The following is a 23,243-nucleotide window of genomic DNA, read 5'->3' on the forward strand; positions in this document are numbered from 1 at the left end:
TGGTACCTGTTCCTGGGCAGTCATATTCCCAATACCCACTTTCAACTAGTTATCGCTGTTTTTAGGAAAATTACAAACTGCCAACCTATACTTTCTTTTGCCGCTTAGTTTACAAACAAAACAATTGGTGAGCAATATTCTGTAGAATACTAACGATTACACAGGAGAGAATAATGTTGTGAAATGGATATCCCTTCGTTACACAGCATATCTGGAGCTTGTTACAGCAGTGCTGGTTAAAGTTTGGAGGATGGGGAGGCGTTGTCGACCATCTCTTTCACCATCTGCGCAGCGTCCACGGCAGTTGACCAGCTCAAGCTGATGCCGTTGGCACCGTGGCCGTAGTTGTGGACCACCTGTTGCACAGAATGAATCATCATAACTAAATATTATAGTGTGAGTATCACGTTGTTCCCAAGCACACCAACACATGCGTTCAATAAACGTACGGAAATACGAGTTAAACTATTCTTCTGAAGTGATAATGGTAAATATCGTTTAACTCATACAGCACCCGTGAAGATCCGTGTTAGAATAAGTCTTCAGCATCCCATACTTGCCGTAAAAGGTGACTATGCTTGTCAGAAGAGGCGACGAACTGGACCAGGTGATCAGGCTCGCTGACTTGGTTGATGCATGTCATCGTATCACAAATGAGAAGATTGATGCTCATGATGTCAACCACTGGATTGTCGGGTCCAGACTCATTTATTTACAGACCGCTGTCTAATAGCAGGAATATTGCTGCGTGCGGCATTCAACAACAAACAAACAAACATAACTTGTACAGCATATCAGTTTGTAGGTAAATCTTATTCGGGAACCTGCTCGTTGCTATTGAAAATATTATACACACTGCTCACATTGATTTGTTTGTTATGTGTCTCTTTATATTATTTAAACAGACATTGCAACATGTATCCACATCACAAGAATGACTGCATCAGCGTGCGTCGATCTGTACTGATAAACACTCCCTCCACGTGCTGCATACATACAAACCATATCCTCACCTTCAACTCTGTGCCGCCAAACGTCATGTGCTCCTTCGCCACCCTGATAGGAATCCGTGTCGGGCGGAGTCCGGCCCATTGGTCCACTACTCGGGCTCCCTAGAAGTACACGTACACTGTTTACAGTTGGTCATTTCAACCATGTGCCATCAACGTGAGTATCACGTAGCTTTACATGTTAAGGATTTAGATAGTCAACTTTCAGCTCATTATTTGTCCAATGAATGATAAATATCAAACTGTAAATAGTACCAGATCACGAAGCCATCGCTTGAATACCAGGTGGGTGGTATGTTAAACTTGCCGTCACCCCACTACCAGGTATGTGATATGTTTAAGTAGCCATCACTCCACTACCAGGTGGGTGATATGTTTAACTAGCTATCACTCCACTACCAGGTGGGTGATATGTTTAACTTGCAGTCACTCCACTACCAGGTGGGTGATATGTTTAACTAGCCATCACTCCGCTACCAGGTGGGTGATATGTTTAACTAGCCATCACTCCACTACCAGGTGGGTGATATGTTTAACTTGCTGTCACTCCACTACCAGGTGGGTGATATGTTTAACTTGCTGTCACTCCACTACCAGGTGGGTGATATGTTTAACTAGCCATCACTCAACTACCAGGTGGGTGATATGTTTAACTAGCCATCACTCAACTACCAGGTGGGTGATATGTTTAACTTGCTGTCACTCCACTACCAGGTGGGTGATATGTTTAACTAGCAATCACTCCACTACCAGGTGGGTGGTATGTTTAACTAGCCATCACTCAACTACCAGGTGGGTGATATGTTTAACTAGCCATCACTCAACTACCAGGTGGGTGATATGTTTAACTAACCATCACTCAACTACCAGGTGGGTGATATGTTTAACTAGCCATCACACAACTACCAGGTGGGTGATATGTTTAACTAGCAATCACTCCACTACCAGGTGGGTGATATGTTTAACTAGCCATCACTCCACTACCAGGTGGGTGATATGTTTAACTAGCCGTCCATCATTACACTACCAGGTGAGTGATATGTATAACTAGCCATCACTCCACTACCAGGTGGGTGATATGTTTAACTAGCCGTCCATCATTACACTACCAGGTGAGTGATATGTATAACTAGCCATCACTCCACTACCAGGTGGATGATATGTTTAACTAGCCATCACTCCACTACCAGGTGGGTGGTATGTTTAACTAACCATCACTCCACTACCAGGTGGGTTATATGTGTAACTAGCCATCACTCCGCTACCAGGTGTGTGATATGTTTAACTTGCCATCACTCTACTACCAGGTGGGTGATATGTTTAACTAGCCATCACTCCACCACCAGGTGGGTGATATGTTTAACTAGCCATCACTCCAGTACCAGGTGGGTGGTATGTTTAACTAGCCATCACTCCACTACCAGGTGGGTGATATGTTTAACTAGCCGTCCATCATTCCACTACCAGGTGGGTGATATGTATAACTAGCCACCACTCCACTACCAGGTGGGTGATATGTTTAACTAGCCGTCCATCACTCCACTACCATGTGGGTGATATGTTTAACTAGCCATCACTCCACTACCAGGTGGGTGATATGTTTAACTAGCCACCACTCCACTACCAGGTGGGTGATATGTTTAACTAGCCGTCCATCATTACACTACCAGGTGATTGATATGTATAACTAGCCATCACTCCACTACCAGGTGGGTGGTATGTTTAACTAGCCATCACTCCACTACCAGGTGGGTGATATGTGTAACTAGCCATCACTCCACTACCAGGTGTGTGATATGTTTAACTTGCCATAACTCTACTACCAGGTGGGTGATATGTTTAACTAGCCATCACTCCACCACCAGGTGGGTGATATGTTTAACTAGCCATCACTCCAGTACCAGGTGGGTGATATGTTTAACTAGCCATCACTCCACTACCAGGTGGGTGGTATGTATAACTAGCCATCACTCCACTACCAGGTGGGTGATATGTTTACCTAGCAATCACTCCACTTCCAGGTGGGTGATATGTTTAACTAGCCGTCCATCACTCCACTACTAGGTGGGTGATATGTTTAACTAGCCGTCCATCACTCCACTACTATGTGGGTGATATGTTTAACTAGCCATCACTCCACTACCAGGTGGGTGATATGTTTAACTAGCAATCACTCCGGTACCAGGTGGGTGATATGTTTAACTAGCCGTCCATCGTTACACTACCAGGTGGGTGATATGTTTAACTGGCCGTCCATCACTCTACTACTAGGTGGGTGATATGTTTAACTAGCCATCACTCCACTACCAGGTGGGTGATATGTTTTACTAGCCATCACTCCACTACCAGGTGGGTGATATGTTTAAATAGTCGTCCATCACTCCACTACCAGGTGGGTGATATGTTTAACTAGCAATCACTCAACTACCAGACGGGTTGTATATTTAACTAGCCATCACTCCACTACCGGGTGGGTGGTGTGTTTGACTAGCCATCACTCCACTACCAGGTGGGTGATATGTTTAACTTGCCATAACTCCACTACCAGGTGGGTGGTATGTTTAACTAGCCATCACTCCACTATCAGGTGGGTGATATGTTTAACTTGCCGTCACTCCACTATCAGGTGGATGATATGTTTAACTAGCCATCACTTCACTACCAGGTGGGTGATATGTTTAACTAGTCGTCCATCACTCCACTACCAGGTGTGTGATATGTTTAACTTGCCATAACTCCACTACCAGGTGGGTGGTATGTTTAACTTGCCGTCACTCCACTATCAGGTGGATGATATGTTTAACTAGCCATCACTCCACTACCAGGTGGGTGATATGTTTAACTAGCCATCACTCCACTACCAGGTGGGTGATATGTTTAACTAGTCGTCCATCACTCCACTACCAGGTGGGTGATATGTTTAACTAGCGATCACTCAACTACCAGACGGGTGGTATATTTAACTAGCCATCACTCCACTACCAGGTGGGTGGTGTGTTTTACTAGCCATCACTCCACTACCAGGTGGGTGATATGTTTAACTTGCCATAACTCCACTACCAGGTGGGTGGTATGTTTAACTAGCCATCACTTCACTACCATGTGGGTGATATGTGTAACTTGCCATAACTCTACTACCAGGTGGGTGATATGTTTAACTAGCCGTCCATCATTACACTACCATGTGGGTGATATGTTTAGCTAGCCACCACTCCACTACCAGGTGGTTGGTATGTATAACTAGCCATCACTCCACTACCAGGTGGGTGATATGTTTACCTAGCAATCACTCCACTTCCAGGTGGGTGATATGTTTAACTAGCCATCACTCCACTACCAGGTGGGTGATATGTTTAACTAGCCATCACTCCACTACTAGGTGGGTGATATGTTTAACTAGCCATCACTCTACTACCAGGTGGGTGATATGTTTAACTAGCCTTCCATCACTCCACTACTAGGTGGGTGATATGTTTAACTAGCCATCACTCCACTACCAGGTGGGCGACATGTTTAACTTGCCATCCATCACTCCACTACCAGGTTACTCTTCGGAATGGTACAGATTGACATTTAGCAAGAATTTGTTGAAGTAGCAGATGGAAATAGTTGGTGTGAGGCAGTCAGCTGGATACCTCCAGGCCAGGGATCTTCTCCTTGCCCCTTCTCAGGATGTCTTCCGTCAGGGCAGGGTCGATGTCCTCGCTGTAGTTCCCCACCTCCCGACACCCGCCAAGTATCATGTAGTCACTGCTGGAACACACACACACGCAGATCAATACCTGGGACTGAAGGAACACAGGCACACACAGATCAATACCTGGGACTGGAGGAACACACTCACACACAGATCAATACCTGGGACTGAAGGAACACAGGCACACACAGATCAATACCTGGGACTGGAGGAACACACACACACGCAGATCAATACCCGGGACTGAAGGAACACAGGCACACACAGATCAATACCCAGGACTGGAGGAACACACACACACGCAGATCAATACCCGGAACTGGAGGAACACACGCACACACAGATCAATACCCGGGACTGGAGGAACACACCCACACACAGATCAATACCCGGGACTGGAGGAACACACGCACACACAGATCAATACCCGGGACTGGAGGAACACACCCACACACAGATCAATACCCGGGACTGTAGGAACACACCCACACACAGATCAATACCTGGGACTGGAGGAACACACGCACACACAGATCAATACCCGGGACTGTAGGAACACACCCACACACAGATCAATACCTGGGACTGGAGGAACACACCCACACACAGATCAATACCCGGGACTAGAGGAACACACCCACACATAGATCAATACCTTGGACTGGAGGAACACACCCACATACAGATCAATACCTGGGACTGGAGGAACACACCCACATACAGATCAATACCTGGGACTGTAGGAACACATCCACACACAGATCAATACCAAGGACTGGAGGAACACACCCACATACAAATCAATACCTGGGACTGGAGGAACACGGTCACATACAGATCAATACCTGGGACTGTAGGAACACACCCACACACAGATCAATACCCGGGACTGGAGGAACACACGCACACACAGATCAATAACCGGGACTGGAGGAACACACCCACACACAGATCAATACCCAGGACTGGAGGAACACAAGCACACAAAGATCAATACCTGGGACTGGAGGAACACACCCACACACAGATCAATACCCGGGACTGGAGGAACACAAGCACACAAAGATCAATACCCGGGACTAGAGGAACACACCCACACACAGATCAATACCTTGGACTGGAGGAACACACCCACACACAGATCAATACCCGGGACTGTAGGAACACACCCACACACAGATCAATACCCGGGACTGGAGGAACACACCCACACACAGATCAATACCCGGGACCTGAGGATCACACGCACACACAGATCAATACCTGGGACTGGAGGAACACACCCACACACAGATCAATACCCGGGACTGGGGGATCACACCCACATACAGATCAATACCTGGGACTGGAGGAACACACGCACATACAGATCAATACCCGGGACTGGAGGATCACACCCACATACAGATCAATACCCGGGACTGGAGGAACACACCCACATACAGATCAATACCCGGGACTGGAGGATCACACGCACACACAGATCAATACCCGGGACTGGATGATCACACCCACACACAGATCAATACCCGGGACTGGAGGAACACACCCACACACAGATCAATACCTGGGACTAGAGGATCACACCCACACATAGATCAATACCCGGGACTGGAGGAACACACGCACACACAGATCAATACCTGGGACTGTAGGAACACATCCACACACAGATCAATACCTGGGACTGGAGGAACACGTCCACACACAGATCAATACCCAGGACTGGAGGAACACAAGCACACAAAGATCAATACCTGGGACTGGAGGAACACACCTATACACAGATCAATACCCAGGACTGGAGGAAAACACCCACACACAGATCAATACCCGGGACTGGAGGAACACACCCACATACATATCAATACCCTGGACTGGAGGAACACACCCACATACAAATCAATACCTGGGACTGGAGGAACACGCCCACATACAGATCAATACCCAGGACTGGAGGAACACACGCACACACAGATCAATACCCAGGACTGGAGGAACACACCCACACACAGATCAATACCCAGGACTGGAGGAACACACCCACATACAGATCAATACCCAGGACTCGAGGAACACAAGCACACACAGATCAATACCCAGGACTGGAGGAACACACCCACATACATATCAATACCCGGGACTAGAGGAACACACGCACATACAAATCAATACCTGGGACTGGAGGAACACGGCCACATACAGATCAATACCTGGGACTGTAGGAACACAACCACACACAGATCAATACCCGGGACTGGAGGAACACACGCTCATACAGATCAATACCTGGGACTGGAGGAACACACGCGCACACAGATCAATACCTGGAGATGGCGGAACATCATTACGCAGATCAATATCTTAGGGTAGGGGACACGCCCAATACACCCAGCTGAATCACCAGGGGATAGGGCAAACGTTCACTAAGACAAATGCAGGAATATGCCCACACACAATCAGATAAATATATGCATTGTTGGTCATCTCGCGTTTTCTCTTTGACTACAGCATGTAGGAAAGTGGACACCAGAAATGTCCGTAACAACGAGTAGCTCATGACAGGGCTATGGAATGTGGTATTTCTGCACTTACTGTGGTATTGCATATGTGCTGTATCCATCATGTTCTATGTAATAAAATCCACGTATCCAGGGAGCTCGCATCTGAAGATATACACCACATTTAGGATTTATCTCCTGTAAGAGGTGATACTAGCACAGGGGCATGACAGTAACTTCCAAGACATCCATTGTTGCAGCAGACACACCCCAATACTGCTATAGTAAGGGACACTACAGTTATTAAAGTCAACGTTGTTAATCTAGTTGTGGATGTATTTCTAAATAATTTGTCGTTTACATAACCTTGTCGGGGTATGGTATAGAAGGCAGAACCGACATTTCATGTAATACTTCAAAGGCCATGTTTGATAGAATTACTGTTTCAAGGAGCGCTTTCTTACACGTATAAGTTGTCCTCTGATTGGATAAGTCGACTCGTCACCTAGCAAGTACTTGGCATTCAGACCGCAGCAGTTGGCCACAACTTTGTACTCGCCACACAACTGAAACATTGAAGTAGTTGAATGCTACATATATCGCATTCCACACAACTGAAATATTGAATACTACAGATATCGTATACAACACAACTGAACACAATTGAAGTAGTTGAATACTACACATATCGCATTCCACACAACTGAAACATTGAAGTTGTTGAATACTACACATATATCGTATTCCACACAACTGAAACATTGAAGTAGTCGAATACTACACTTATATAACATTCCACACAACTGAAACATTGAAGTAGTCGAATATTACACTTATATAACATTCCACACAACTGAAACATTGAAGTAGTCGAATATTACACTTATATAACATTCCACACAACTAAAACATTGAATTAGTTAAATAGTACACATAGATAGCATTCCACACAACTGAAACATTGAAGTAGTTGAATACTACACATATATCGTATTCCACACAACTGAAACATTGAAGTTGTTGAATACTACACATATATCGTATTCCACACAACTGAAACATGGAAGCAGTCGAATACTACAGATATCGCATTCCACACAGCTGAAACATTGAAGCAGTCGAATACTACAGATATCGCATTCCACACAGCTGAAACATTGAAGCAGTCGAATACTACATATATCGTATTCCGCACAACTGAAACATTGAAGTAGTTGAATACTACACATATATCGTATTCCGCACAACTGAAACATTGAAGTAGTTGAATACTACATATATCGCATTCCACACAACTAAAACATTGAATTAGTTGAATAGTACACATAGATAGCATTCCACACAACTGAAACATTGAAGTAGTTGAATACTACACATATATCGTATTCCGCACAACTGAAACATGGAAGTAGTTGAATACTACATATATCGCATTCCACACAACTAAAACATTGAATTAGTTGAATAGTACAAATAGATAGCATTCCACACAACTGAAACATTGAAGCAGTCGAATACTACATATATCGCATTCCACACAACTGAAACATTGAATTAGTTGAATAGTACACATAGATAGCATTCCACACAACTGAAACATGGAAGCAGTCGAATACTACAGATATCGTATTTAAAACAGCTGAAACATTAAAGCAGTCGAATACTACAGATATCGCATTCCACACAGCTGAAACATGGAAGCAGTCGAATACTACAGATATCGTATTCCACTCAACTGAAACATTGAAGCAGTTGAATACTGCACACATATCGTATTCAACTCAACTGAAAAACTGAATATCATACTTCATCCAGAGACCATATAATCCATTGTATGGTCTCTGCTTCATCGTACTAGTCACGTGACTGAACGTCTATGTAACTAGATCGTACTGGTCACGTGACTGAACCTGTATGTAACTTCATCGTACTAGTCACATGACTGATTCAGTCAGTACATGTATAGCGTGCAACAGGTGTATGGATACTTCCTGTTGAACTACAACTGCGCTGGGCACATAGATTCAGCTTTGACCGTGATCCAAGCAATTGTGTATAATAGCTTCCAGTCAAGCATGGTATGATCATTATTTTCAGTTTACAACAAAGAATAAATAACACGGCGTTTCCGATATCTCACCTCTTCCAAAGACGTTAACGTTCTAAATACCACCTGCCCACCGTTGTCTTTATATCTGAAGCAAAGGGACACACAACTAGACAGCTGCAAGTACGTGCAGCAACATCACTGCAGACAACATCACTGCCATTTCATCAATACCCAATGTCATATCATACCAGCACGAGGACAGTATACCTATAGAATACAAAGTGTAATATCCCCGTCGCCCGTCTTCCTGGCACTGCTACCCGTCAACTGAGAACGATATATCTCCTGCTTTGACATGCGTTTTCAAAACTACAAGTTTCACTGATGATGGATCCTTTCATAAAAAATCAGCCCTAAAGCTTTGATAGTTTAATACGAGGGGTACTTATTGACCAATCAGTCCATTACATCACAGTTCCCCCTTACCGGCAGTGTATTAAAGTCCCACCTGGCATTACATATATAACACACATGCATACCATAAAATGGGCCACTCTGTAACAGTTGTGAGGGTTATACGGTATATACATCACATAAATAGGAATCTCATACGTGTATATGTAACTAAATATTAGGTATTACTTATATAGTAGATACCTACGTCTCATATGAATATTGAAACAGGTTTTTTCACACTTACTAGATATATCATAACCCATAATTACAGGGTGTTGTAGTGTCTTCAGTGACTGAGTTCATGCACATAGGGCGCAACTAGGATCGAACTATTGACGAAATACATCTTTCAAAGGCCATAACTACCGCTATCTTAGTTAGGCTATCGTTCGTTTACTGTAACTAGTGAACGTATCTTCATAGGCATTTTTTTCGGATTGTAGATTACGCAACAATAGTGAACACGGATATCATAGTGGGCATTAGTCCGCCCCCGTTTGTCGTTAATCCTTAACTACGTTAACCTGGGGGGACGCTGCCTTTTCGAATAACGTTGTTTCATTGTTATGCTAGTTTCTTTTGTTTGCACTTTGTCATCGCACGCACGCTCAAATAATCGAGTCTGGACCAGGGTGCCGTTGTGCAAGGCGATCTCAGCGCTAAGGTGATCGTAACTCCCATACCTTAACATAGCCTTACGCCATTCGTAGAGCTAAGATTGTTTTGTACAACGGCATCCAAATAAGTTAGTGATTGGTATTCGGTGCAAAGTCCCGAGCCTTCGGGGTACAATGACACGCAAATCAACCAAGTCACAACGCCAACTTTCTGATCCAGTTTGTTGCCGTTTACAGGCATACGTTGCTGGAGACCTGGGTTAACACGGGATCCGCTCAGGTTGGTATAACTGTAAACATAAGAGAGCTACGCGATAAATTGCAAAGAACAATGAATAACGAAGCATGGTTTATATCACGATAAACGATTGTTCTATCATAACGTCATTTCTGGAGATTCGAACATGCGCTCGCAACTTAATGACGACGTATATTGGACGACGATATTTTTGAGAGGGGGATCTCTAGTGAGTTGTTCACCTTTGATGAAGCTGGGCAACGCAGATAAACGCGATGGCCGAACGATCGCATCCAAAAGCTGGAGAGATATGACAATCGGTATTGGGAGAAAAGGTACAGGTATTCGACGTGAGGATTGTTAGGCTATGCGGGTAATACCCACCAGAGCATAAAAGCTGACTTGTCCGACATTGCCGAGGTCGGATTTTATTGAGGGAGTCATCATTATTTAAAAACGGGTAAATATTTTCAAAACTCGAACATTTTATCATCGCCCTTAAAAAGACTGCACAAAATGTTGATATCTCGTATAAGAACTAAACGACTCGTGGTCGTTGTTTATCATACAATTAAACAATACAGGGAGAATAAACCACAAGGGGCGCAGAGAATATCAAGACGGGGCTGCGCCCCTCATGGCCTATTTTATCTGCAGTGTATTATTGTGCGATAAACAAGAACCACGAATCGTTTATTTCTTAAATATGATACCAATGACAGTTCTTGTCTGATCATGCAATTTAGTCTGCCTGCACTCACTTCCTCATGAGCCACGGAAGATACTTCTTGGCCTCCGTTATGACAGTTGTGATGTTATACCCGTGCCTGAAATACACATTCAGTCTTTTACAATCGGGAAGAAGTGATTTTCAAAAAATGAAATGCAAAGAAAACATGTTGGTGTTTCATGTTTGCTACAGTGCTTGGTCGTATTGTTAGTATGCGCCTTACCTACAGTCAGTCTTTCCAGTCCACGAACTGGTTGCTGGTGGGTGTAACTAACTAAACACTTACTTCTGATTCGAGTTCAAACGCTGAAGTTCATCCCGGGACAACTTATGGTACGAGAAGATTATCTCGTTTAAAAACTGAGGCTGAAAATGAAACAGATGCATAATCATTAACATTATTTACTGAAGCTGAAGCGCTGATATATTTCTTTCAATTGAAGTTTCTTTTCAATGTTTAGTGATTATACCAAGGTATCAACATACCTCTTCCGTATCCTGCAGCACAAACCCATTGGTGACATTGTTTCCTGACGTCGATGCCTCCGAAGACAAAGCAAGAGTAGAGAAGTGTTTCCAAGAGATCTTTGACCATCGTCTGTCAATACGGTAAATGTGACACAAGATTAAACCATGATGCCTTGTGGTCTGTTTTTTTCATGACTGCATTATGAAACTATATTGACTCCCTTTTTTATAATCCAATGATACAAATAGTACTGCAAGACAACAAACTGTAGACGTATTTTGTTTTGGTATGTTCATGATGATACAGGGTCTATATAACATTGTGTGGTTTCATTCAGACATACTCGAATATTCATTAAATTAGGCCTGCGAATAGCCTATATATTCTTATTTATTAAAATTGTATATACTAAAGGGTATTTACCAGTAAACGAATTCAGAATACCATTGGGAGTTGCCTCGACTGAAAATGTATTCACATCGTCTGTAGGCACGATTGAAAATGTATTCACATCGTCTGTGTATGGTAGCCGAGAGGGGACATCGCTTTCTCGCTTTCTCGCTCTATCGCTTTCTCGCTTTATCGCTTTATCGCTTTCTCGTGGTATAGCAATATTTCCTCTTGGCCACTATATTGGTTTCTTTACGATAGAAAGTATATACGTAAAACAACATTAATGTATTGTTAAACCTGACCTCAGTGGGGGGATGGGTTTTAATCATAAAAGAGAGCTGAGATTTTTCCAGTCACATTACAAATTATACATATGGACAGAATGTTGAAATTTTCTCACTATCTACTTAGACATAATTTAACAGTACAGATATGGGTGCGTATAAGACAATCCACGTATTTCTGCGTAAAAAAGAATTTGATTGGTTTATGGCCCTATTTAGGAGTTTTATTGGATCCCCCGCCCCCAGGCCAAGTTATCAAAACAAATAGCAAATAACACCGCTCATTAGCGCTGAGTAGTACGTACTTCCTAAAAAACAATATTTTCCCCCTAAAAACCACTTTTATATCAATGTTTATTCTGTTTGCGGAGTAGATGTCATCATAGTGGAAGTCCTCACCCAAGCAATGGTAATACTACCGGATGTCCAAATGTAATTTCTAGTTTTGGGATGACATATTGTTCTCAGTAACCGTAATGTGGAAACAGATAGTTAATTGGTTTTATATTCAAGTTAGGATAAAGCGAGAAAGCGATAGAGCGAGAAAGAGATATTTCCCATAATGCCGTACATTAAAACGGTTTTTGCATATATTTAGTGATCCATTCCTGTAATTCTCACCACTATTTTGCCTCTTATGATTAGATTTTTTAAACATCTTCTAGTAGATAAATATGTTACAAATGCACACATAATTTGTTCTCGTGTAGCTTGTAAGTGCTTGTAAAATAAAGTTTAACTTTCCCGCCAGGAGAGACTAGATATCCGATTATAGAATAGGCTCAGGCAGGAATATATATATTCATGTAACAATTTTCTATCCATTTAAACAGTATAGTTAACAACTGTGCGTTCCGATGTGAGTTATTTAGTTATCTACTACATTTTTACACAGACAATGAGTCGGACACACACACACACAAACACACACACATACATACCTAATTTTGACAAAACTATACTTAAGATATACATAAAATATTACAATGATAGCTGATTTAATATATATGTTATAGATAATCATAGTAATGCATTTCATATTGTTATCACCTTTAGCTATGTGGCCACACTAATTATTATGTCTCTCCATATGTGTAGCTTACAAAAGTACACATATCAACTGTGGTAACGCCACAGCGATGGGGGCAGTGGGGTAGCCTTGTGGTTAAAGCGTTCGCTCGTCAAGCCGAAGACCCATTTCGATTCCCCACATTGGTACAATGTGTGAAGCCCATTTCTGGTGTTCCTTGTGATATTACTGGATTATTCTTAAAAGCGACGTGAACCATTCTCACTCACTAACTCACAGCGGTGTTTATCAAATTACTATATGCAAGTTCATATAATTGTAGATTTGCACAAGACAAGAAACACAATTCAAGTTAAACATACATCAAATGTCAAAAAGAATATTTACGGACAACAGTATGACACACTGTAACATCATATACTACCGAAAACAAGTTATAGAACAACCCAAAATTATAAGATAATTTTTTTGCAAAACAATCAGCCATGACTAATGAACCATAGTCTTCTTATCTTCTTTTGAAAAGTATATATTTAGGTTTTAACCTGATTTATTTAGAGCGTATTGCAATGATCTGCCACATTCATACAACAGTTACTGAAAAGGGCCATAAATCAATCAATTACATTTTACGCAAAAATCTGTGGATTGTTTTAAAATTACTTACGTATGTACAGTTAAATTATGTTTTAAGTAAATAGTGAGAAACGTTCAACATTCCCTCCCAATTGGAGCAGATACCACATGCGGCCCCTATAGAGGTCAAGAGCGGATATTGCTTAACCGCGAGAAAGCGAGAAAGCGATAAAGTGATAGAGCGAGAAAGCGATAAAGCGAGAAAGCGATAGAGCGAGAAAGCGATAAAGCGAGAAAGCGATAGAGCGAGAAAGCGATAAAGCGAGAAAGCGATAGAGCGAGAAAGCGATAAAGCGAGAAAGCGATAGAGCGATAAAGCAAGAAAGCGATAGAGCGATGTCCCCTCTCGGCCACCATATCTGTGGGCACAACCTACTCACTTCAGTGTATCGATGGGGACGCCTTTGATATGACCAAGGTTAGGCCGGAAGAGGCCACCGGCGCCAGCACTGGTTGTGTCATTGCCAAACTTGTCGGCTATGATGGTGATCTGGGCAGACGGGATCAATCTCTGTATGTTGAGGGCAGTGGACAGTCCGACTATTCCCGCCCCTACGACACAGACAAGAACCATCATGGATGGGTGTACCTGTTAGGGAAAACAATGATGAAGTCATCCACACATCACTTAATCCGGCAGTCCTCAATTGACAAGGACAATGTCTGTAATACATGCCAGCTTCTTGCATTTCTGTTAGTTTGTTTTCTTGCCTCTTGTATTGTTACGTGTACGTCCCCCCTTTTCACTTATTACTACACATGTTTGTCCCGTCTTCTTGTAATTGATACATGTGGGTATGTCCATGCTTTTTGTATTTCTACGCTTGTCTGTCCTTGTTTTGTATTGCTAAATATATGTCCGTCATTGCTTCTAGTATTGCTATGTGTATGTCCTTCATTGCTTCGGGTATTGCTAAACGTGTGTCCGTTATTGCTTCTAGTATTGCTACGTGTGTCCGTCATTGCTTCTTGTATTGCTCCGTGTGTTTCCGTCATGGCTTCTAGTATTGCTATGTGTATGTCCTTCATTGCTTCTAGTATTGCTACGTGTGTGTCCTTCATTGCTTCTAGTACTGCTACGTGTGTGTCCGTCATTGCTTCTTGTATTGCTATGTGTGTGTCCGTCATTGCTTCTTGCATTGCTATGTGTGTGTCCGTCATTGCTTCTTGTATTGCTCCGTGTGTGTCCGTCATTTCTTCTTGAATTGCTACAAGAATGTCATTCATTGCCTCTAGTATCACTACACGTATGTCCGTCATTGCTTCTAGTATTGCTATGTGTGTGTCCGTCATTGCTTCTTGTATTGCTACGTGTGTGTCCGTCATTTCTCCTTGAATTGTTCGATGTATGTCCTTCATTGCTTCTAGTATTGCTACACGTGTGTCTTTCGGTGCGTCTAGTATTGCTACGTGTGTGGACGTCATTGCTTCTTGTATTGCTACGTGTATGTCCTTCATTGCTTCTTGTATTGCTGTTTGTGTGTCCGTCATTGCTTCTTGTTTTGAGACGTGTGTGTCCGTCATTGCTTCTTGTATTGCTACACGTTTGTCCGTCATTTCTTCTTGTATTGCTACGTGTGTGATCTTCATTACTTCTGGTATTGCTACACGTGTGTCTTTCGGTGCGTCTAGTATTGCTACGTGTGTGGACGTCATTGCTTCTTGTTTGCTACGTGTATGTCCTTCAGTTCTTCTTGTATTGCTGCGTGTGTGTCTGTCATTGCTTCTGGTATTGCTACTTGTGTGTCCGTCATTTCTTCTGGTATTGCTCTATGTTATCCGTCATTGCTTCTTGTTTTGAGACGTGTGTGTCCTTCATTGCTTCTTGTTTTGAGACGTGTGTGGGCGTCATTTCTTTTTTATTGCTACACGTGTGCCCATCATTTCTTCTTGTATTGCTACACGTGTGTCCTTCATTGCCTCTTGTATTGCTCGATGTATGGCCTTCATTGCTTCTTGTATTGCTATGTGTGTGTCTGTCATTTCTTCTGGTATTGCTCTATGTTATCCGTCATTGCTTCCTGTTTTGAGACGTGTGTGTCCTTCATTGCTTCTTGTTTTGAGACGTGTGTGGCCGTCATTTCTTTTTGTATTGCTACGTGTGTGTCCGTCATTTCTTCTAGTATTGCTACACGTGTGTCCTTCATGGCTTCTTGTATTGCTACGTGTGTGTCCGTCATTTCTTCTAGTATTGCTACACATGTGTCCTTCATCGCTTCTTGTATTGCTACGTGTGTGTCCGTCATTTCTTCTTGTTTTGAGACGTGTGTGTCCGTCATTGCTTCTTGTATTGCTCGATGTATGTCCTTCATTGCTTCTAGCATTGCTACACGTGTGTCCTTCATTGCTTCTTGTATTGCTACACGTGTGTCCTTCATTGCTTCTAGCATTGCAAAACGTTTGTCCGTCATAGTTTCTCGTATTGCTACGTGTGTGTCCGTCATAGTTTCGTGTATTGCTACGTGTGTGTCCTTCATTGCTTCTTGTATTGCTACACGTGTGTCCGGCATTGCTTCTTGTATTGCTACGTGTGTGTCCGTCATTGCTTCTTGTATAGCTACGTTTGTGTCCGTCATTGCTTCTACCATTGCTACGTGTGTATCCTTCATTGCTTCTACCATTGCTACACGTGTGTCTTTCGTTGCGTCTAGTATTGCTACGTGTGTGTCCGTCATTGCTTCTGGTATTGCTACGTGTGTGTCCGTCATAGTTTCGTGTATTGCTACGTGTGTGTCCGTCATTGCTTCTTGTATTGCTACGTGTGTGTCCGTCATTGCTTCTTGTATTGCTACGTGTGTGTCCGTCATTGCTTCTTGTATTGCTACGTGTGTGTCCGTCATTGCTTCTTGTATTGCTACGTGTGTGTCCGTCATTGCTTCTTGTATTGCTACGTGTGTGTCCGTCATTGCTTCTTGTATTGCTACGTGAGTGTCCTTCATTGCTTCTTGTATTGCTTCGTGTATGTCCGTCATTGCTCCTAGTATTGCTACTCGTGTGTGTCCGTCATTGCTTCCTGTATTGCTACGTGTATGTCCTTCATTGCTTCTAGTATTGCAACACGTATGTCCGTCATTGCTTCTTGTATTGCTACGTGTGTGTCTTTTATTGCTTCTTGTATTGCTACGTGTGTGTCCGTCATTGCTTCTTGTATTGCTACGTGTGTGTCCTTCATTGCTTCTTGTATTGCTTCGTGTATGTCCGTCATTGCTTATTTTGTTGCTACACGTGTGACCGTCATTGCGTCTTGTATTGCTGCACGTGTATCCGCCCGTTTCTGGCGACCTCATCATATTTGGTTGGGATTTAATGATTTTGTATCGATATTCGATATTTTTTACATTTTTTAAAAGAAAAAACGTCTTGCAACAATTCAATGTTTGCGGCCTATTTTACCAGCAGTCTGAAGAATAGTTGATTCCTTTCAATAATTTATCGGGGACAATTCAGTTTTTTCGATAACATCCCAGCTGGTGGAAACACTCGTCAGATATATCCTTCAAGACGCCTGACTGCAGTAACTTACTTGACCTGACTTGTTTGTGTGTATGCATAAAACACAATCTGTATAACGCATGACCTAGAAGATCCGTTGACCTAGTGATCTATATATTGCAATACCTCCGCCAGTTCACTCTCACATACACAGCTGGCAGTGGACAGATCGCTATGATCAAGCAATTTCACAAAGCAACTTGTTATAGAATAGGATATCAATCAAACATAATCCACCCACAACTTAAGATAGCTTTTTTCCAAACAATGCATCATGTTTTATCGCTATCGTCTACGGTTCGTCTGTAAGTTTAGAGACAGATGCATAGAGATGGTACACGAGAAGTTGGTGAATCAAGTATATCGGCTCTCTGTACTTACGTCCTGTCCTTCTGACACCTTGCAGGCAAGTGTCGTTATATCACGACGGAAATGTCAGCTGATAGCATGACCTACTTCTGTCTTATGCTTGGTAAGGCGGCCGGCTACCGTATTTACACAAACATTTTGTTCCGTTTTCAGATGTTCAGTAGAGTAAAGGAATCATTATCATTGGAACAATTGAAACGGTTATCGAATGAGCACACGAACCGCACAAACACAATAATTCACGAGTCATTGATATAACCAAGGAAGGAAATCCATTCTTCACATCAACTGATTTCAAATATCTTTATTGCAAACAACACCAATCAATTGCATATTTACCTTGATATGATCCAAGCTATCGATAGTGCCATTTTGTGTACTCTCTGCACTAAATCAGAGACCATATAATAGAATACATTATAAAATACTTTTGATATCGGAACGGCTTTTCCTTCACACGCCCTCGAAAACTTACGCTTGTGGACAGACGCCATATTTTCATTTCCTATCTTTTTCTTTGAGTGGAACCTTTTGGGAGGTATTTACCAACGGCTTGGTAGCGGTAACATCACTGTTATTCTATTTAGACCAAGAGTCATCTGAAACCAACCCCTGGTCGAAGAGTGGGAATTCTTCAAGTGGCATATTTAGGTCTAAGACGAAATCGTCCAAGTGAATGAAGTCGTCCATGGCTGTGGCGAATGTAAATTGAAATAAATGTCCCGGAAGACACACATGTTCAGCAAACAATTTGGAGCCAACTGACATGTGCTAATGAGAGATATCATAAAAAAATCTTTGTAATCCGCTAAGAGACGTCCTTTTATTGGATTGTCGCTGGTCGTAGTCGGAGAAATCTCGGCTAAGGGAATTAACTCTTACCCCGGATATTATGTAATATTGTTTACGTGGTTACCAGAATGGTCAATCTTGAATGTCTGCGCATCTATTGCGCATCTGCAGCGGTACAGGGAGGTTAACAGCAGGGTGTCGGGGTGTATCAGTTACATGCCAGACCGTAGCGCTGATGGTTTATGATAAACTGTTGGTGAGGGCCGTCCCTCTATTATATGGTCTCTGACTAAATCTAATAAATAATATGTGACACAGTTGTTGGTTTACTTGATCATACATGATTATTATTCGATCTAAAATGTCCTATCCACGTCCACAATTGTAACATAAGAGAGAGATTCAGTGGCCTGGTCATTGTAACAGCTGCACATGTGTGGCAAACTGAGATGTGGTCTCTGTGTGATCCGGGCTATCATATACTACAATCCCATTAACATACAATAAAATAGCATTTTAAGGATATTAAATCCCGCTTGCAGGGGCTGGAATGTTCCCGAACCAAGAACCCCTTACCAGGGTACCTCCGCTTGAAGGAGGAGTTGTATCCATTCCTGTATCGTTTGACAATTTAAATATCTATCATTCAAAAAGCTCACATTTGGGAGTGATATCATGGTTAGAAATTAAACATGGCAATTGACAGTAATTACAGATATATGCAACACGACCATTTTATAGGAATTGCATTTTTTCATTAGCGATCTGCATAAAAAGAAGAAATTGTATTCCGCTTTAGTTCCGCATTACCACTTTTATGCGATGCTATATTTAGCTGCAAACGGTTGATATCGAGTCAGTAGCATTGCCATTGGCGCACTTTGCAGAACGGAGTAAAAATACAAAAAACAAGAAGAGCAGATGATTTTGCTCTTATCAAATGTTTGTCAATTAAACACACAGTTGCATGCCAGAGACATAATTCTCTATGTTGTTTATCCCAGTTCTGGTCGTATCCCAGTTCTGGTCGCTACAAAGGTATACTTCACTGTTCTCTATAAATAGTATAATTACACATTATATAGGAGCGTCATTTCGGTGTCTTTGCGAGCTGCGGCTGAAGTCTTCAATTCAACGGTTATCAGAGGAGGCACTTGAGGCATCCAACAAGTTTACGGCGCACGTGCGGGTGACAAAATCACATAATCTCGCATTTATCAATGATTACACGGTATGCTAACCTCAAGTAGAAACACTGGAAGCGAATTCAGCAAAGGGAGATAACCAGTCAATATATCGTCATCGCAACTAAAGCTCTCACCACAATGTGTTAGAAGCACAAGAAGGCCGGCATGAAGAACATTTGTACCTACATTACATGATGCTATCGTTCACCCATCACCTACCTGTATCTACGTACAATGCAACTCCACTCTCACATCGGACATTCTCACAGTTTGGTAGCCGTTAGCAGAATTATTCCTTTGACAAATCAGGGATCTTTTACTAATGTCATATGTCATGACGCGGAGCACAACATATCTTCATATAGCGTTATGTATATAAGTAACTACTTCCAAACACCCGTGTTCCCGATGTCAACACTCATGACTGACCGACATAAACATTGATTGCAGACGCCTGGTGCAGCTTTCATTTCCTTGTTTGGCTCAGCAGGGGAGGCAACTGGACAAAATCAATATCTGCATGGTTTGATAAATATTAAAGCGGCAAGCACAATGAAATGGTGTGTCGGCTCTGCAGGTGAGATGATATGTCAGCTGTACTGGTGTATTAGCTGTAGTGTACACCATGGGGAAATACAATCATGCATTATCAGCAGTATACACCATAGGGAAATACAAGTATGTATTAGCTGTAGTGTACACCATGGGGAAATACAATCATGCATTATCAGCAGTATACACCATAGGGAAATACAAGTATGTATTAGCTGTAGTGTACACCATAGGGAAATACAATCATGCATTATCAGCAGTATACACCATAGGGAAATACAAGTATGTATTAGCTGTAGTGTACACCATGGGGAAATACAATCATGCATTATCAGCAGTATACACCATAGGGAAATACAAGTATGTATTAGCTGTAGTGTACACCATAGGGAAATACAATCATGCATTATCAGCAGTATACACCATAGGGAAATACAAGTATGTATTAGCTGTAGTGTACACCATAGGGAAATACAATCATGCATTATCAGCAGTATACACCATAGGGAAATACAAGTATGTATTAGCTGTAGTGTACACCATGGGGAAATACAATCATGCATTATCAGCAGTATACACCATAGGGAAATACAAGTATGTATTAGCTGTAGTGTACACCATAGGGAAATACAATCATGCATTATCAGCAGTATACACCATAGGGAAATACAAGTATGTATTAGCTGTAGTGTACACCATGGGGAAATACAATCATGCATTATCAGCAGTATACACCATAGGGAAATACAAGTATGTATTAGCTGTAGTGTACACCATGGGGAAATACAATCACGTATACACGATCGGGAAATACAATCAGGTAAATATCATGGGGAAATATAATCATGTTTATGCTATGGGGAAAATGTCTTTTAGAGTTTCGCTCAATAACACTCAACATTAGCTAAAGTTCGATATTCTAGTTAATGTTCATTTGTCAATTATAGTTTCACAAGCACTGAAAATAACAGCAATAGAGATCATGTGATGCAATGTAATGCGTGATCATATCACTGTGAATACTGATATGATTATGCAGATGAACTTTCATGGACAGCATTGTACGTGACTAGAAATACACATGAACGACGGAATAACAGCCACAGTCACAGTGACTGCCTGCACACTGGATACTGCGGACGGTGGGACGTGGGCGTCAGTTAAGAAGTTAGAGGTAGGGCACATCTTCCCATGGTGGTATATTCCTTCAACACGGCTGTCTTCGCCTTGGTATAATATGCTAATGGAAACGAATAAGGGAACAAGGAAATATTTAAGGAAATAAGTTTTACTGTCACTACATTTGAAATAGCGTGCATATAAATTCAACACATGTCAGAATCAAATGTTGAGATGTGTATTGTGTGTATTGTCCCAACGCGTTTTTGGGTAGACAAGTCTGGGAAACCATGATAGCATATCATTTCACTGTGGCTTAAACCAAGTGTTCCCTTATACACTAACATCAGTGCAGAATACAGGACTGCTGTCGAACAATGGAGGACAATGCAGGTCATCATCATCTGATGAAAGAGCGAACTCTTCGCTCGGGTGTAGTCGGTCACTTACCTTTAGAATAGATCAATACGTCCATAGAATAATATTGGCTGGATTTATGGATCTCGGTCAAGCGTGAATATGTAGGACGTGGTATCGTTGTCCCTCGTTGTACATGGAGGGAATCGGTGCTCACGTGTATCAGTATCATCCACGCGCATCCTTACATCAGGCAGCTGAAGCTCTCGGTAAGGGATCTTATTATAAGTAATGTTGTATCGTGGTTGTACAGTTTATCCTTCAAGCTCCCCAAAACCAACACGAGTATGACTAGTAGATGTAGCCATCAATTGGCAAGGTGCACGAACACGCTTCTTGTGGCGCTACGTTCTACAGCTCTGCTTTCAAACAGGTTTATAATTACATTTAGCAACAAAGCATAATAAACTTTGTTTAACAATTATCACTGATACTATATCATTGCTATTATTTGAGTTTTCATTTTAACCATTAGTTCCATCGTTTACAATTCAAAGTAGCTGGTACATGCGCTACGCCAAATAATTACATATTTTCATAAATATTGAATGTGGAGTACTTGCTCTCTGGCAAATGGGATCGGTTACGCCCCAGAAGGTCGTCGCCTGGCAACCAGCGTCAGTACCTGTAGCCCTTACACTATACATATATATATATATAAGCGAGACGCTACACAGAGCAGCTGGGGCCGCGCTAAGAGTACGTGTTCGTGCATTGGATGTGAAACACGGCTATATCCATCCCAACAGAAGATATCTTCCAAAAGTAAACTGCCGTTTTAGGATAAGCATCCCTCCTTTTTAATCTATTGTAAAAAACGCACCTCTATATTTATGAAAACATAGTGATACGTTTGTTTCTTTATTTTATGGGAAGTTATTCGTCCAACTTTCAGCAACAGCCATACAATGTGTATCAAATATGTTTTCATAAATATAGAGGTGCGGTTTTTACAATAGATTAAAAAGAAGGGATGCTTATCCTAAAACGGCAGTTTACTTTTGGAAGATATCTTCTGTTGGGATGGATATAGCCGTGTTTCACATCCAATGCACGAACACGTACTCTTAGCGCGGCCCAGCTGCTCTGTGTGGCGTCTATAAAGAAAAGAAAGATGATTGATGTCATGGTAACTGAAAGTGAAATATCTGACATAACTTCATATTTACCAGCTGATAAAGCTAGCGTTTCTTATGGAGTTAAT

The 23,243-nt window shown here is 42.0% G+C and overlaps 2 protein-coding genes across 5 annotated transcripts in view; one reads left to right on the plus strand and one right to left on the minus strand.

Annotated features, from left to right (window-relative positions):
- LOC124113341 (D-aspartate oxidase-like) lies at window positions 1-22,376 on the minus strand. Of its 4 annotated transcripts, none has more exons than XM_046473625.2 (11): window positions 22,073-22,376; window positions 14,492-14,700; window positions 11,786-11,897; window positions 11,586-11,665; window positions 11,331-11,396; window positions 9,349-9,403; window positions 7,673-7,774; window positions 7,303-7,373; window positions 4,646-4,763; window positions 1,014-1,112; window positions 1-356 (listed from the first exon to the last, which is right to left on the minus strand). In XM_046473625.2, the coding sequence occupies exons 2-11, from the start codon at window positions 14,686-14,688 to the stop codon at window positions 237-239; spliced, it is 1,020 nt and encodes a 339-aa protein (XP_046329581.2). In that variant the 5' UTR covers window positions 14,689-14,700; window positions 22,073-22,376; the 3' UTR covers window positions 1-236. The 4 variants fall into 4 exon arrangements, with proteins under 4 accessions (XP_046329581.2, XP_046329578.2, XP_046329580.2 ...); XM_046473622.2 differs by lacking the exon at window positions 22,073-22,376 and adding an exon at window positions 20,381-20,444; XM_046473624.2 differs by lacking the exon at window positions 22,073-22,376 and adding an exon at window positions 20,171-20,373.
- LOC124113340 overlaps window positions 21,548-23,243 on the plus strand; it is a 51,041-nt gene continuing 49,345 nt past the window's right edge. The window contains exon 1 of the mRNA XM_046473621.2: window positions 21,548-21,677. The gene's annotated coding sequence lies outside the window, so the exon portion shown is untranslated. The remainder of the gene's footprint in view (window positions 21,678-23,243) is intronic.

Source organism: Haliotis rufescens, unplaced genomic scaffold (genome assembly GCF_023055435.1).
Source record: "Haliotis rufescens isolate VD_foot unplaced genomic scaffold, xgHalRufe1.0.p SCAF_19, whole genome shotgun sequence".
NCBI classification, from domain to species: domain Eukaryota; kingdom Metazoa; phylum Mollusca; class Gastropoda; order Lepetellida; family Haliotidae; genus Haliotis; species Haliotis rufescens.